The sequence below is a fragment of the Amblyomma mixtum genome, chromosome 3 (genome assembly GCF_055824585.1).
Source record: "Amblyomma mixtum isolate Tamu chromosome 3, ASM5582458v1, whole genome shotgun sequence".
Classification (NCBI taxonomy): Eukaryota; Metazoa; Arthropoda; class Arachnida; order Ixodida; family Ixodidae; genus Amblyomma; species Amblyomma mixtum.
In genome coordinates, this window is record NC_143014.1 from 62,524,260 (window position 1) to 62,540,777 (window position 16,518).

General features: G+C 48.1%; 1 protein-coding gene across 1 annotated transcript in view; it reads left to right on the top strand.

Moving 5' to 3' along the window:
- LOC149350400 (uncharacterized) overlaps positions 1-15,836 on the top strand; it is a 31,384-nt gene extending 15,548 nt beyond the window's left edge. Inside the window, exon 10 of the mRNA XM_089575528.1 lies at positions 15,101-15,836. Within this exon, the coding sequence (XP_089431654.1) occupies positions 15,101-15,836 (736 nt within the window). The remainder of the gene's footprint in view (positions 1-15,100) is intronic.
- Positions 15,837-16,518: the final 682 nt, after the last annotated feature.

Consider the following 16,518-nt stretch of genomic DNA (forward strand, 5'->3'; position numbering starts at 1 on the left):
ACTGAGGCAGTTAAAAGTAAGCCTTTTAAAGCACTGCTACTATGAAGCACAAGGGTTCATAACAAAGAAAAAAGCCTCAGCCACAGTTCTCGGAAGGAAAGTATTAGGGATCTACATCTTCAGCAATCCGCAGAACAAAGATGCTGTAGGTGTACGTGCTCGACTATGCAAAAGCGGATCCGCATGAACTTGGTGATTCGAAGTTAGAAGCCAAGTTTTATTGTGCGTCAATGCATTAAGCCGTTGCACCAGTGAATTGGTCGTAAAAGTTTTTGGAGCATTTTTCAGCTCTATAACTGGATTGGAAAACTTATTATCAGCTTGAGTTACAAGTGGCTTTGTTTATTTTGCTAGGTGGCCATCAGTAGAGAATAGTGGCGACCTCTTGGGCTCTTGTCACGACCTGTATTCAGGTTTCCAGGTCGGAGCCGAGCAGCAAGGTTTCCCCCGGGACCGGATGCGCGAGCCTCTGAAGCAATATTGATGGCCTGTCTGTCGGACAGTCCCAGAAGATGTGGTCTACGGTGGCTTTGCCGCCGCAATTGCTGCATTCCAGCCTAAATCTATCAGAGTGCACATGGTTTAGGACAGCGGTATCAGGGAGAGTTTCAGTTTGCAGTTGTCTCCACAGTACCTCTTCTTCGGTTAGGTTTTTAAGCTCTAATGATTTTTTTATAAGTCAAAGGACAGCAGTACAAATATGCATCAATTATGAGTTTTCGTTGTGAAGGTAGTGGCACATATTTGTACCACTCCTTCTTCAAAAACCAGTTTTGAAATGACTCGAAATTAATATCGGTCAGTTGCTAGAGTCATTCCGTATTCAAATTTACCATTTGTATGCATGGCAAACCTCATAAACTGTCAGTCATGCTTCATAAAGGGTTAATTGGGAACGATGCTAACAAGGGTGACTACATTCACCTCTTCTCTGTGATGCAAGAAGTGCCACTGTCGGTAGACAAAACACGGATGGAGACTGGAACACTCGGTTTTATCAGGAGCAATATCCTTTTTCTCAATGGGCGACCTGACAAACTGTGATGACATAGCAAGAAAACATTTCTGTTGACTGCGATTTTGTCACATGAAACTGTAAGTAATCTCAGAAACAGTGTTGTCTTACTTTTAGAGTAGTTGTACCAAATCGACCCCGGTGCTACACACATGACAACGCTATCAAGAAGTCACAAGCAAAGGTTTAAGCTGCAGCAGTGCAACAAAAAGGCTGCAAAAGGCAGCTGAACTTGCGACTTCACTCAATACGCACTGCCTCATTTATCGATGTCAAAGAGATGGCCAACCGGACCCATTAGCTGATGACTAGTAACGTTTCGATCTTGGCTGCGGCGGCTAGGATTGAAAAGGTATACGCACAGCATTTGCGAACTTTGCTTTTTCTGAGCACCTTGCAGTCCTTGTGCCCCACACCTTTGTTCCCGAATAAGATCGTCCATAAAGCGAGCCGTCCGTAATAAATCACTAGTTGTCTAATCTGTGGAACCTTACTGCAGGAATGCTTGCGTGCTGTTCAGTGTTTTGATCTCATCCATACACACGGAAGGTTGCCAATAAAGGAACCTTTATATGCTCTTTTCGTTACACCCCTTGTAAGGATCCACATGACAGCAGCAATGGCGTAGGGTGTGCGACGCACCTACTTAAAATCCTCGTTGTTCTCAGTGCAACCATTTGTTTTAATTTCATTTACATTCCAATGATGCCACGCATTCCAGGTAAGGTCAGTCAGGTGGATGCGAGGAACGAGGATGCTAGCATTGGGACAAGCATAGTTAAGACATTTTTGCATGCTACGAGTCAACCACATACATAAGGTATCACATACGAAGAGAGCAAACACGGACACAAGCACGTGCAGGCACAGAAATGAGCACATGCGTGGGAGGCTACGAATGTGTGCTCGAACACAATAGAAAACGTATCACAAAGATAATCTGCGCGTTCGAAAAAGATAAAAAGCTGCAACATTTTCAAGGAGTCTCGCTTTGGTTATCTTGTGAGGATATTGTTCATTCATAGGTTGATAAAATTTCCCTTTCATGCGGTGTATTTTGCATCCACATTTCGTTTCCTCCTTTTCGCTGCGCACAAAATTAGCGTCAGTTTTTAGAAACCCTGTTGTTGATAGCGTCGCTCTAACTGCAAGCTGTTACATGAGCAATTAAGTGCCCTTTGCATAAGCTTCTAACACCAGTAGGCCAGATGACAGAAGATGACAGACAGGGGCAACTAGGGGTATCTATTGCTGCAGCAATCTCTTCGGCGGACATGGTTGTTTTCTCTGCACGCAGTGGTGATGGTGGTCCAGTGGGAGCCAGTAGCCAGGCTCCTGCACTTTCCTCCTCTTTGTTCCTTCGATTTCGGCAGCAGCAGCGCCGTCTGCTTGCGTCAGCGCAAACGACTTTAGCGTCCACTACTTATACTGGCACCTAAAAGGCGTGGGTTCGGTTAATCCCACTCAAACGAACGGATGGACGAAGATCCAGAAAGGTGAAAATATAGTTGTTAAATGTATTCCTGCAATAAAAAACACTTCACAAATAAGGTCCCCATATACGTGTGGTTTGCAATTAAGGAAGCGGAAGTTATACAAAATCTCGGTAGCTTCAAGAGAAATATTCTGGTCGCCATCATCTTTAATATAACGGCATTCATGAGACAAGTCAAGCTGTCTCATAGTGTGTGCTACTAAAATTGTTCACAATGCAAGAAACCAGGTAGCACCTAAACATTAATGTTACGAGGGCAAGTCAAATGAAAGTGAGCCAATGCGAGCATGTGACAAGCGGGGTGCTTTATTTAAAAGTAGTCTCCATGAGCATTTATACATTTCTCCCATTGACTAACGAGTCGCGTGATACCCGTCTCATAAAACTGCTTAGGTCATCACCCTCATTGTGATACCGAATCAGGTGAGTCAAGGCAGCGCCAAACCTCCGTTTTCCGGCGGTCATTCCAAATCTTTGGCATCCATTGGACACACAAGAGTCCATAACTGAGACAGTCTAATGTTCACACGCTCTGCCAATTCCTCGATGCTTATCCTGTGTTCTTGTCTAATCAGATCATCACCCACTGAAATTGTTTTGGGGCTGATTGAGCAGTGGCTCTGGCCCGGTCTTGGATCATCTTTGCAACTTTCACGTCCTTCTTTGAATTAACCGTTTGGTCCAACATTCCACAGAGCGCAATGAAATGCAATGTTCACCCTACACAGCAGCCATAGGGCGACTATTTTCTTGTTGGGAAACACCTTCAGTTGTCAAAAACCTCATGACACTACGTTGTTCAACTTTTACAGTGTCCATTACGTCACGCAACCGTGTTCAACCCAGTGTATGTATGAGAACATTCAAGAACGATTATCCTCACACCTGTGTGCCACTTTCGCAAATTGGAGATGCCTGTGTTCTACGCGCATGCCTCGCAGATAATGGACCGAACAATTATTGCGCAGGGTGGGTTGGCTCACTTTCATTTGACTAGCCCTCTTACATTTTGTTTAGGTCAAACGTTATTTCAATGTTTGTCCTGTCATTTTTTCTAACGTTTTTGTAATGTTACAAACATGCGTTCAATAACCCTCCCCTGACATGAAACAGTTTAACAACATGCATAAATGTAACATGAACGTTATGTTTATCTGGAACAATAAGGCAATGTTTATTATAGAGTGTATAACATTATTTGGGAAGTTATGGCATTATAATAACATTTCAAAGTGAGCATTAGAATAATGTTTACTTAAAATCTTAAACCAATGTTTTTGACGTAACATAGAACGCTATTTATTAAATTCTAACATTAATTTAAAGTTCGGATGCAGCACACTGCTAGCGCAACTTCATATTATTATTATAACATTACTCTAATGTTCGGTGCTACCTGGGAACGTCTAGTACATATCTGTACACAGTCAGCTGAAAGCTGCTGAATGGGGCTTTCACCAACGTTCTTAGACTGTCACCTTTCAGCGAAGCGCAAGCGGCAAAGTTTTTTTTTTTTAAGTCATTCATGCAATGCGGCAAATGGTACCTGCCGCGGTGGCTCAGAGGTTAGGGTACTTGGCTACTGAGCCGGAAAACCCGGGTTCGAATCAGGCCGCGGCGGCCGCGTTTCGATGGAGGCGAAACTCAAAAGGCGCCCGTGTGCTGTGCGACGTCAGTGCACGTTAAAGATCCCCAGGTGGTCGAAATTATTCCGGAGCCCTCCACTACAGCACTTCCCTCTTTCTGTCATTCCTACCTTCCTCCCTTTCCTCACGGCACAGTTGCGGAGTCCTTACGAGAAGTGAGACAATTACCGCCCCGTTTCCTTTCCTCAAAAATCACTGTAACTGGTAAGGCTCGCCGACCGGGGACCTTGACACTTCCAAAGATTAAACTACAAATAAGGCAATCACACAGGCATCCGCACTTTCAAATCACCTTCCGCTGGTGCACATGTACTCGACTCAAAATAGAGGAAAGATCTCGTTGGGGCAGTCTTGGTTTGATCGTCGTGCAATTAACGTGACAAAAAAGACAATGATCCCAATTATAACTATGGCATTTTCACCCTATGCATTGTCCAGACAGCGAGTTTCCATATTAATGAGGCGTAAATACATTGAAAAAATTCGGTTTCCAAAAACTTTGTCAAAGCCAACGCCAATGAACACAATGAAAGCCGACAGCCTATTGCTTCAGTGCCGAGTTTCTGCCACAACGTTCTGAATGCCAGCGCGTGCAGCGCACATCTGTCACTACCGCCACGTAGCTTAAAGTGCGACTGAGTTGTCCACTGTCCCAGGAGGCCAGTTATGCGCCTTTCCTTTGCTTTTGAAGCTCACGCTCTTCATCGGTTTCAACTGCCCGTTTAGCGCGTTTACGCTCTCTACCGATTGCTAAATCCTTCGCACGGTTGGCAATGTCGACCGGATGATCACACTCGGCCCGACATCTGCGAGTACCCATTCTCGAGGACGTCGGCTCCGGCTGACTTGCTTCGTCATCCATAGCGAGACACTGGATAGGCAGCACGCGGCGGCCGCGGTGACGGCGGAGCTGCTGCTAGTCACGTGGTACGTCACGTGATTACTTACGCAGCTCCGCCCCACCTGTTCAAGGTCATTCTTGCAGATACAGAGAAATCGGCGCCGCTAGGCTAACAAAGCTCTCGCTTTAAAAATATAATGGAAAACATCATACGAAAGAGGCCCTCACGTGACGGGGCAGCGGGAGCTGTTAGTCGAGTTTCACTTTAGCTCGTTGCGCAGCGACACGCCTGCGCTTGAAATCTGAGATGTGCATCCGGCGCAGCACATGGAACCTGATATGCGCTTGATGCGTTGATACGAATTCCGCCAGAAACGCCGGACATGCGCTGCACCGGAGCACGCAAGTTCACTAAAACGCTCCATGAATCAAGCCATGGCATGCAGAATGGTAACCATGAAAGCCCTAATTTCCAAGATTCAGTGCGCTGGGGCCCCTCGGAGAAAGAAGGCAGCGTCGTGAGAGGAGGATGGCCTGCGGAGGCTGAGAGAGTCACGTCACGCTCTCTGACATTTTTTTTTTTTTGGCTGCTTGCCTCACTTCCGCTGCGTGGGGCCACCTGGCGCAAGGAATGCCAGGGGCTTCGATGCTCAGGATCACAGTTTTGGGTGACGTCATCTGCGTCATTTTCATCCACGGGCGCAATTTGTTGGCGCCGTAGTGCACTAGTAGAAGTATGGTATTTTATTCGGGCACAAAACTCAGGCGCTTAGACGTCGATCGCCTGCTGCACGAGCAGACGCTTTTAGTCTTCTTCACCTTCAACTCCTAGCAAGTTCAGCCAGGTCCGGACAGTGTGGGAGAGGTCGGGAAAGAAAACCAATTGTAGAGCGTCCGAGCAGGAGAATAAATAGAGAGAAAGGTTGGCATAATGGGCACCTAAGTCATCGCAACCCTTGAGCATCTTGACCTCCCCCTCCTCTCTGCTCCTCTACCCCACATACGCAGGGTACAGAAACAGCGATCTCGACGTCCTTTTTTCAACTCCGCGATCTTGAGGCTGCACTGCTCTCTAACGCCACTCAATCTGCTCCCTTTGAGGATGGCATTACTTTATTCACTCTCCGCAACCTTCCTGACAAAGAAAAAGAGCTCATCCTCTCCCTCTCTACCGACTTCCGACACTTTCGACAGTCTGGGCCACGAGATTGCCCAACACAGCTTCCATCCAGGCATATAAGTCTCGTTTCAAGCATAAATTATCGCATCCATACCACACAGCTACGCAATCCTTGAGACACAAAATGGCCTCCCCAAACAGAGCGTTGGTAAGCAACCATAAACGGATGAGTTGGCAAAGAAGCTCCCTGAGAAACACCCCCTGATTGAGATGGCAGTGACATTCCTTCTGTCCTTCTCGAGCCGCTCTGCCCATTATTGCTTGCGAGCAGCTCCGGGAAAGGTCAAAGCTTGCCGCCATGCCACCATGGCTCCTTATTATAGCTGGCTGCTTGCCTTGTTTCCGCTGCCTGGAACCGCCTGGCACAAGGAAACGCTAAGAAGTTTCGATTCCCTGTTTCACAATTTTAGGTGACGTCAACTGCGTCATTTTCATCCACGGGCACAATTTTTTGGCGCCTTGGTGTAGTGGTAGAAGTATGGTACTCTATTCGGGCACAAAACTTAGGTGCCTGAGACGTCGTTGGCCTGCTACGCGAGCAGACGCTGGGCGTCTTCACCTCACGCTCCAAGCCAGTCCAGCCAGGTCCCAGCAGTGTGGGAGGGGATGGGAAAGAAACCCGTTAGCAGAGCATCCGGCCAGGAGAAAAAAAAAAACAGTAGGAGAGGTTGGCATAAAGGGCACATAGATCATCGCAACCCTTGAGCATCTTTACCCCCCTTCCTCTCAGACCCTCTTACCGTTTACGCAGGTTTCAAAAACAGCGACCTCGCATTCCTCTTCATCTGCACGAACTTGAGGTTTCACTTCTCTCTAACGCCACTCAATCTGCTCCCGTTGACGGTGGCATCACTTATTACACTCTCCGCAACCTTCCTGACAACAACGAGCATCTTTTCTCCCTCTATACCAAGTTGCGACGCTTTCGATAGTTTGGGCCACTAGCATCCCCAACCAAGCTTCCACGTATGCATATCAGTCTTGTCTCAGGCATAAATTATAGGGATTCACATCCATACCCCAGAGCTACGCCATCCTTGAGGCACAAATGGCGTCTCGCAACAGGACGATGGTAGGGAATCACAAAGGGACGAGTTGGCAAAGAAGCTCCCTGACAAACAACCTCTGACTGAGATGGTAATGACATTCCCTCTAACCTCCTCGAGCCGCTCTACTGCTTGCGAGCACCTCCGATAAGGGTCGAAACTTCTCTACGGATGTCAGTAACGCGAAGCATTGCTGGTGTTTTTTGCCCCGTTTACAGAATGATCAGTTTACAATGAGCTCCATTCCAGCCAGTCGTTAATGGCTCATGCAATCCTTCATGCGACTGGTTACGACGCGGCCATGTATTGCACATGCGGTGAAATTTTTGCTCGTTTCCGACGCCAAATAAAAACCACTCCTATAGTCCGAGCGATGAATTCTTGGGGGCGGACTGAGCCTCTCGTAGATGCAGAAGACAGCGAAAGAAGAAAGTGCTAAAGCGAGAAGGGCAGCACCACCAAAGAGTAGCACTACCTCATACAGGAACCATAAGAAACACGACGAGTGTCTTCATTTATCCCTTTACACGAGACTGCGAAGGATTTTGAAAACGACGTCGTTTCGGCGTGCCGGCAGTGGACGAGGGTAAACGTCGACAATCCCCCCCCCCCCCCTTTTTTTTTTCACCTCCAAGTTTTCCATTTAGAGGTGGGAAGGAGACTCATTTGGAATTCAGGCTTAACGCAGTAGAAATTCGGATGGCTGAAAACCTTCAGCCTCGCAGCCAAACACGTAAGATTGCCCGACGAGTCCGACCATCCGGCGCCAGGTCTATGGGTATCACTTTCCGTTTAATCTACACGCCGCTGCTTCATTTGCTTCAAACCGGTCGGAAGGTGAAAAAACGAGACGCGCCCGAAAAGAAACCCGAACGTGATGCGAAGACTGGTGCGGCGCAGTGCTTGGTGCGCTGTTCAGAGAGTAGCATACCAATGCAACCTTTCAGCTGCTAGACCTGCTCCCTCCCACAAGTTATTACGTTCGACTCCTTTTCTTGAACTTTTCAGATTAATACTTCAGGCACTACTACGGCCGCTCGATAAGCAACGCACGCTTTGTATCAAGTGGCCAAAGCATTACCAAGAACTCTGAAAAGATGGTTTGGTTTATGGGGTTTAACGTCCCAAAGCGACTCAGGCTATGAGAGACGCCGTAGTGAAGGGCTCTGGGAATTTCGACCCCCTGGGGTTCTTTAGCGTGCCCAACCAGTGCGTGGTATTTGGAGACAGTTGTGCTGGTAGCTTTCCAACAGGTACGCTGAATTGATTTTTTCATTTTTGAAACAGCGCAACAAAGACGGGACGTGGAAACTGAGGGGTAAAGACAAACAGGCGCTGACTAACAACTGGGTTTATTGAAAAAAACACACAAATATATAAACAGAGTTAGGAAAGATTAACCGCCACCATAGTCAACTCATGCCACATGTGACGCCAGATACCAAATCTCCCCTTCGGAAAGGGCGACCGATGGGCAACTAATGCGCGTTGCGCCTTTCTCACGTATAAGAAAAGCTTCAATAACTTCTCGCGTCATCTTATCACTATGGCGGAACGTGATATTGGTGTTCTTATAGTCGGGGATACATTTGCATTTCTTGCAACGGAATGCACATTTAGCGAGAGGGTCTTCTTCTGATTTTCTTTTTTCGTAATCTTTTTCATGTTTACATTTGCACTTTCTGCAGTGGACCGCCACGTGTGACAGGGGGTCTTTTTTTCTGGTGTTCTCATGTTCCATGAGTCGCTTGTTGATGCATCTTTCCTGTTTGGCCAATATATGTGGCGCCACACGAGAAGGGAATTTGGTATACTACCTTTACCTCGCAAGGTACATAAGGGGAAACATGGCGCACCTGACAAGCCCTTTTGTTTCTCTCCTGCCTCTGCCTTACCTGTTTGCACATCCTGCCTAATTTCTTCGGGGCAGAAAACACGACGTCAACGCCATATCTGCCTGCCACTTTTTTGAGCCCATGGGACATGCTGTGCGCATATGAAACCACTGCCGATCTTTTATTTTTATTTTCATTTCTTGCACTCGGCCGAGCCCCATACTTCACCTGCCTAAGCAATTTCTCCGCTGCCCTTGAAATGAGGTGAGCCGGATAGCCATTCGCGCGTAACCTGTTTGATTGGGCTGCAATGCTCTCCCCAATCATTTCATGGCAGGACTTCTTGAGTGAAGACTGCAGGCAAGACAAGATAATGCCTTCTTTTATAAGCTTGGAATGACCTGACCTGAAGTTTAACTAGGGCTTAGCCGATCTTGGCCGATAACACCAGTACACGTGATTGCCTCGGGAAAACAAAACCAAATCTAGAAACTGCAGTTCCTTGTTCGTGGGTACCTCTGTTGTAAACTTTAGCCCACGTCCGTACTCATTAAACACCTTAAGAACATCGACTATCATTCTAGGCAGGCTGCTTGGCGGGGTAAACACCAAATAGTCGTCAACATAACGAAAAATACGCACCCCTAACTCCTTCGAAGCTTGCTCAATCGCCCTGTCCACAAAACTAAAAAAAAATGTTGGCCAATACAGGTGGAATACGTACCAACTTGCCCAAATTTCTGCTTTACTCAACGCTGAATTGAGCATGCCCTCATGCTCGAGCACTGTCTGTTGACCACTTTCTTTCGAATGGCTGGAGGAGATGTGCCGCGAAACAAAACTGCGGCAAATATACTGCAGTGAAGGCGAAATTTTTGTTGCAATTTTAAGCATTAATTTCAGTGTTTTATGCACAAAAAAGGTCATTTTCTCAGTATTTCAGTCGTTGAAGTTCTTTCAAAACTACATTAAAAGTCGGCTTAAAGCTGCTAAATGCGGATTTTGACCCAGCACAAGCGGCAGAGGCAGTTTCTTCAATGTCATTCATGCAGTACGATACGTGGTAAGTCGCGTCGACCGGAAATTTCGGGGCACTGCCAAACATCGAACCACTAAAAGAGAAAGGCCATCACACATGCACTTTCGCACTACCTTCCTCTTATGTACTCCACTCAAAATACAGGAAACGAACGGTCTGGTGGGGACAGTCTAGGTTGCTTTCATTGCTGTGCAGTTAACGCGACTAAAAGACACTGGCCACAACAAGCGATGTGCATTTCAGCCTCTCCATTGTCTGGAGAGCGAGTTTCCATATTTCCCAGGACTTAATATATTGTAAAAATTAAAATTTGGTCTCCAGCAAAACTCTCAAGTATTCGAGCAGCCCATATTAACGGCGGTTGTATTTAAGAAAAAAAAAAACTTACGCTCAAAACTTTAGAGGCAGCACCAACTATCCAGATATACCTCCGCCCTTAGACTAACCACCGCCGCTTGAGCGAGTGGCTGGGATTAATTATATGCGCTGAGCGTTGGCCGGAAGGTCCACCATTTTAAAGTGGCAGGAGGCCAGCGGCTTTCATCGGCCGCCGCAAATATCCGGCGGCCAGCGCTCAGCGACGCTTATGAAAGTCCAAGCCCCGCATTCGAGCGTTCGTGTCAAGTCTGCGGACTGCGGTACAGGAGATGTCATCTACCAGCTCGCGTTTCAAACGGTACAGCCGTGCTTTGGCTATGGCCCTACTCTAATATGTCATCTCCTACACTCACAACCCTATATTGCAGTAAAATGGCAGTAAGCTCTCCTCTAGCGCACTCCGTGTTAGGGGCGGGGTATGCTGCTTTAAATTTACGCAATGCTTACTATTGCCAACGCAGGTATATTCCCACCGGAAAGCAGACTAACTTGATGCACATAGCAATGGAAGAAAGCTTTTAAACACAGCACCGGAGGCCTTCAGATTAGCAAATCGTGGAATTGACGGTTAAAATCTTCTCAACTCCTGTAACTTCTCCTGTTTTGACATGGAAATAGGTTTCCGCTTCCAACCGTGTGTTTTCCGTAGTTTTAGTGACGGAGATCTACCCCAGGAGTTGGGAATGTATGAGGGGGTTGTGGCTCAGCAGAATCTAGGTCGCTTTCCAAAGGTTGCGAAGGTTCAGGCGGTCAAGCGTTCGGACTGCGAGCGAGCAGCTTCACACCTCTGGATCGTCGTCGTCTTTTTCATACACACAATTCACCGTAGTGAGCGAGCGTGGCTACTACGCTGCAATTAGCTCCCGGAGAAAAAGGAGGCATCCTGCCGACTTGGGAGCACGCACGAGAGGCGGATCGTAGCACGGCTTGAGGGGGTCAACGTGCACTGTTTCACGGCCACGATGGCGTGCATCCGGGGGCGGCGAAAGTGGTTCAGTAATGTTGTTCACTGTAGGTTCCGGCAGTTAACACGGTAAGAGTCTTGGTGCCTTGAAAGGAGTTCTGTGTAGAGACCGGTACGGGTTGACGGAACGCGAAGCAACACGAGCGAGTCTGGGGTATAGAACGGAAGAGGACTGGTAGGGGCGCGAAGGTGCTTCTGGCGATTCTGGTCCTGCATTGTAAGAGACGGGCCAGCTGGCGGCATTCCTCAGCATATGTCGCTGCTTGAGAAAGGACCAGAGATTCGGACACGTCAGGGCGGCCAATGCGGAAGCACGGTATCCATAGTAAAGGTAGGCTGACGGCCGTGAAGAAGAAAAGAGGGTGAAAAGCCAGTTGTGCTCTGTGCGGCAGTATTGTAAGCATATGTTCCGATCTGAGTGAGCAGAGGCAACATATATGGTCATCATGTAGCTCGATGTGCGATTGAAAAGTTCAATCATGCCATTGGTTTGAGGGTGGTAGGCCGTTGTAGAGCGGTGAACGATGCGGTACTGGCGAAGTAGGACTTCGAAGCTCCGAGTGGCTTAAAACAATTACTATGTCAAATTATTCAGTTCAACTGAAAGGCGGTCAGATTCTGTTTGAAAAAAAATTGAAATTTGTGTTAGACTGTGCCCCTCTACCAATTGCAAGCCTCCTAAGAGATGGCATCGAACTAAAAAGAAAAGGTTTAGCTAATGCCTTTAATAATTACTTTCTGTCCATCAGCTCCACACCGACAATCAACAATGGTCTAAGCTGTGATGTGGATGCCATAAAGCACAGTTTACTTTAATAGTCTCTCCCATAATGAAGTGGTAGCTGCATTTATGCCCTCAAAAAATAGCCAATTTTGCGACGCATCTGGAATTCAGATCAAGCACGTCAACTATGTTCTAGATCTAATCGCTCCTTGCTTAGTTGATGTTTTCAGCATCTGCATCTCAGAGGTAACTTTTCCTCGGTGCATGAAATCCGCCAAAGTGACAGTATTACATAGGAAAGGTGACCGACACGACTTACCAAATTATCGTCCCATTTCAATTTTGCCAGTCTTTTCAAAGGGTTTTGAGAAACTTATTCTCGAGTGTCTCACATCCTTCACCGACCGTTACAGTATCATAAGCCCGTCACAATGTGGCTTTCGAAAAAGCAGATCAGCAGAAATGGCCTTTCTTTCTCAAAAAGAATCCATATTGGATAACTTTGAAAGCAGACGTATAGTATTAGGTATTTTTCTTGACTTGAGAAGCTTTTGACCTCGTTAACCAGCAAATATCGCTCCAGAAAATTAACTACTATGGGATTCGTGACTTTGCTTTATCATTATTAACATCGTATCTACAGCATCGCACACAGTTTGTTGATATAAATGGAAATTTATCAGACGTTAAAATGGTGACTACAGGCGTTCCCCAAGGTAGTATTCTTGGTCTGTTTCTTTTTATGATATATATTAACGAAATTGTACGCGTAGGTGAACGTGACAAATGCATATTATATGCAGACGATATAGCATTGTTCTTTTCGGGAAGCAAAGGCTCAGACTTCAGTACTCGTGCGAATGGCACCCTTTCGAAAATTAAGAACTGGTCATATAACAACTATTTCAAGAAACACCAGTAATTCTAAAGTAGTTTTATTTGATACACGAAACACGAATATTAAAGAGCCTCCCCTCCAGCTCAACGAAAGTGTACTGGAAGTTGTACCCTGTTATAAAACTTTAGGAGTTTACTTCACTGTAAACATATCATGGGATAGTCATATTAAACATTTGTCCAGTAAATTATCTAGCACCATCGGTCTTATACGTCGCTACTCCCCGACTTACCCCACATCCGTTAACGCCTTCGTTTTTAAATCGCTCTTCATGTCTTTGATTAACCATGGCATCCTAGTGTGGGCAACTACAACTACTGAAAACATGCACAAGTTGGTCGTCTAGCAAAAACATGCCATAATAATTATAAATAAAGTGCCTTACCAATATCGTACAGCTGACTTATTAAAAAAACTAAACGTTACTCGCGTGGACTCCTTGCATGGCTTTAGGTTATGCGAATGTTACAGGTCGAACGTCATAAACCACATCCGAACCCTGGCTGAATTAGCCGAATTAAATAGAAACATAGTTTCATACACCACACGTCATCCTGGATTCTGGAAAGTTGCCAAATGTCGTACCCATTATGGAAAACAGATCCTAAAGTTCACTTTGCTAACTACCGTAAATCAGCTACTACAAAATGACATAGATGCTACGAGAATATCCATGCAAAAGTTGCGTCATATGTTTACTTAGATAACGCACGTGTTTTCCACTTGTACTGCTTCTTCTGTATCTTTTTCTTTTTTTTTTCTCCAGATACAGAAGTAAGCGTTTTATATTTTGTTTCTTTTTGTTCATCTATCCATTGTGTATACGAGTGGCTTATATATGGTGTGTAATCTTCCATTGCCCCATCCGTTTGTATTTTATCGATGTCTGTATTCATGTTGTGTAACGAAATATTGCCACCCCTGCTGTAAAAGGGGTCAAGCAATATTTCCCTGGCCTAGTCAATCACCTAATTTTGAATAAAGATCATATCAAAAGCGGATGGATCCGTCCTTCCTCCTCACGAAAACAACGAGGGAAGCTCAGGGGCTGTGGAAAGGCTGGATGACTCCACGCTGAAGCATGTCATCCCTTTCTTTGGTAATTACGTTGCGTTCAGGGACCGACACGCGATACGGACGCTAGCGACACGGGACATGCGGGGCGGTGTCGATGCAGTGAGTGACGACGGATGTGCGGCCAAGCGAGGAGTGCAGTAAATCGAAGGACGGACGGAAACGCTGGAGTAATGCGAGCTGCTGAGAGCGTTGGGCTGGCGAAAGACTGCCATCGATTAATCGGAAATACAAAACATAAATGGAGTCTTTGTTTGGTGCAGCAGTACGCGAATCAATGGCATATATCTGGAGTGGGGCCGGATCTTCATAGATGGAGTATGTAAGAACGTGATCGACTGATTCGACTTATCGCGGGCATTCGCCATGTAGAAGCGCTGATGGGCACGAAAAGGTTCGTAGCATGAACTTCGCTGTGGCCATCGCATGTAGTCAGAAGAGCGAACGGAAGGAGGAAACAGTGGCGACGGGTAGCAGCATCAGTCGAAATGGAGAACAGTCGAATCAGAACCGCAGGTGCACGAGAGGAGGACCAGGGCTGTAGAGAATGCAGGGATATCCGTACCTTCAGCGACCAACATTTTACCGGCTCGGGGAGAGGTGTAGAACGGCCGGGCAGCAGAGAACAGAGACAATTCAATGCTAGCATGGGCGAAGTCGATGTTCGCATGGTGAAGTGTGAGAAAGTAGCAGCCCAGAATGACATCGTGAGAGCGGTGGAACAGAACCTCAGCAAGTTTAATCCTGGATGCCGCACACAAGGCTGAGTTTTCTTATTTAGACTGAGCTGAGCTCACGCTATAAAAAGCAGCTGGAGTTCGAAGTACGGGATGGAAGATTAATGCAGAGATGGCATTGCAGTACGACGTGTCACGTCTCAAATGCATCTAGTCAAGCTCTAAGGGAGGTAAAGTTTCTCATACAAGCAGCACTGCTGTTTACATGTGTGCCATCCCTTTCCCTAGGAGTTCCTCTGCCACGGCCGATGCAGCGCCCCCGGCCTTTCTGGCGCCTCGGGAGACCCCGGCGGACCCTGCTGCCCCAGAGGCCCCCCCTGCCGCCGCCCCGGAGGTCGCCGCGCCGGAGACCGCCGCGCCGGAGATCGCCGCGCCGGAGATCGCCGCCCCGGAGGCCATCTCCACCCCGGAGGCCATCTCCACCCCGGAGGCCATCTCCACCCCGGAGGCCATCTCCACCCCGGAGGCCATCGCCACCCGGGCGGCCATCGCCACCCGGGCGGCCATCGCCACCCGGGCGGCCATCGCCACCCCGGAGGCCATCGCCGCACCGGAGGCAATCGCTGCCCCGGAGGCAATCGCCGCCCCGGAGACCACCACCGCCATTGCTCCGGAGACCACCGCCACTGCTCCGGAGACCACCGCCACTGCTCCGGAGACCACCGCCGGCGCCGCCCCGCAGGCCACCGTCCCGGTGTCCTTCGCCGCCGCCGCCGCCGCCGCCACCGCCACCGCCACACCCGCCGACTCCTCCACCGCCGCCGCCGCCGCCACCCCCGCCGACGCCGACGCCGCCACCGCCACTGCCACCCCCGCCGACGCCGCCACCGCCACCCCCGCCGCCGCAGCCGCCGCCGCCCCGGAGGTCGTCACCCCTGCAGCACCGGCTGCCCCGGCGCCCCCGCCGCCGCTGCGCAGAAGCGAGCGGACCAGAAGGCCGCCGGAGAGGCTCACGTATTATTAAAAAAGGCACTGTCGAGCGGCCCGAATGGATGTCGTGCCATAAATGTCGGCAGCTCATGGCGCTACCGCAGTCAGCAGTGCCAGTATTATGGCTGGATGTTGCTTTAAACGTGTTGGTATCGCAGCTCCGTACGCTTTTCTTCGTGCTGTCGTCACAAACATATAAAGAAGTCAAGCACATCGCACGCTTCAACGGGTGCGTTTCTGTTGTAGCCAGTTAGCGTAAACAGGTTTGTTCCACAAAATTCGGAAATAGCCAGCCGAGTTCGTTATAAAGTGCTGAAAATTCACACCTTTACGAGAACGCTATCGGTCGCTCTTCGGAACAAGGCCCCTTGTGATCATCCTGTGTCGTGGCGGCGCCAGAGCAGAAGCGCCCTGGGCCTCGAAGCAACTTTACTGGACAAAAGAAAGGCCCTACGGGTAGTCTCCTATTGGTTCAGGGTTTCTGTCCGGTGGGCTGAGCGGTCCACACGCCAGCCTCTCAGGAGGAATAAGTGGGATGGGGAGGGGGACATAGGGGGATGCGTCGAATAAAAGAGCATAGAATGGAAAAGCGTTCTCCTAAAAGCGCATTCTGCTTACGAAGTTCACTGCATTAGGCCACCTGAACGTCGCTGAATATTTTTTTAAGCTGTCATGTTCATTTTTTAAACGTATTTCGCTCGTTGGAAGGACAGATG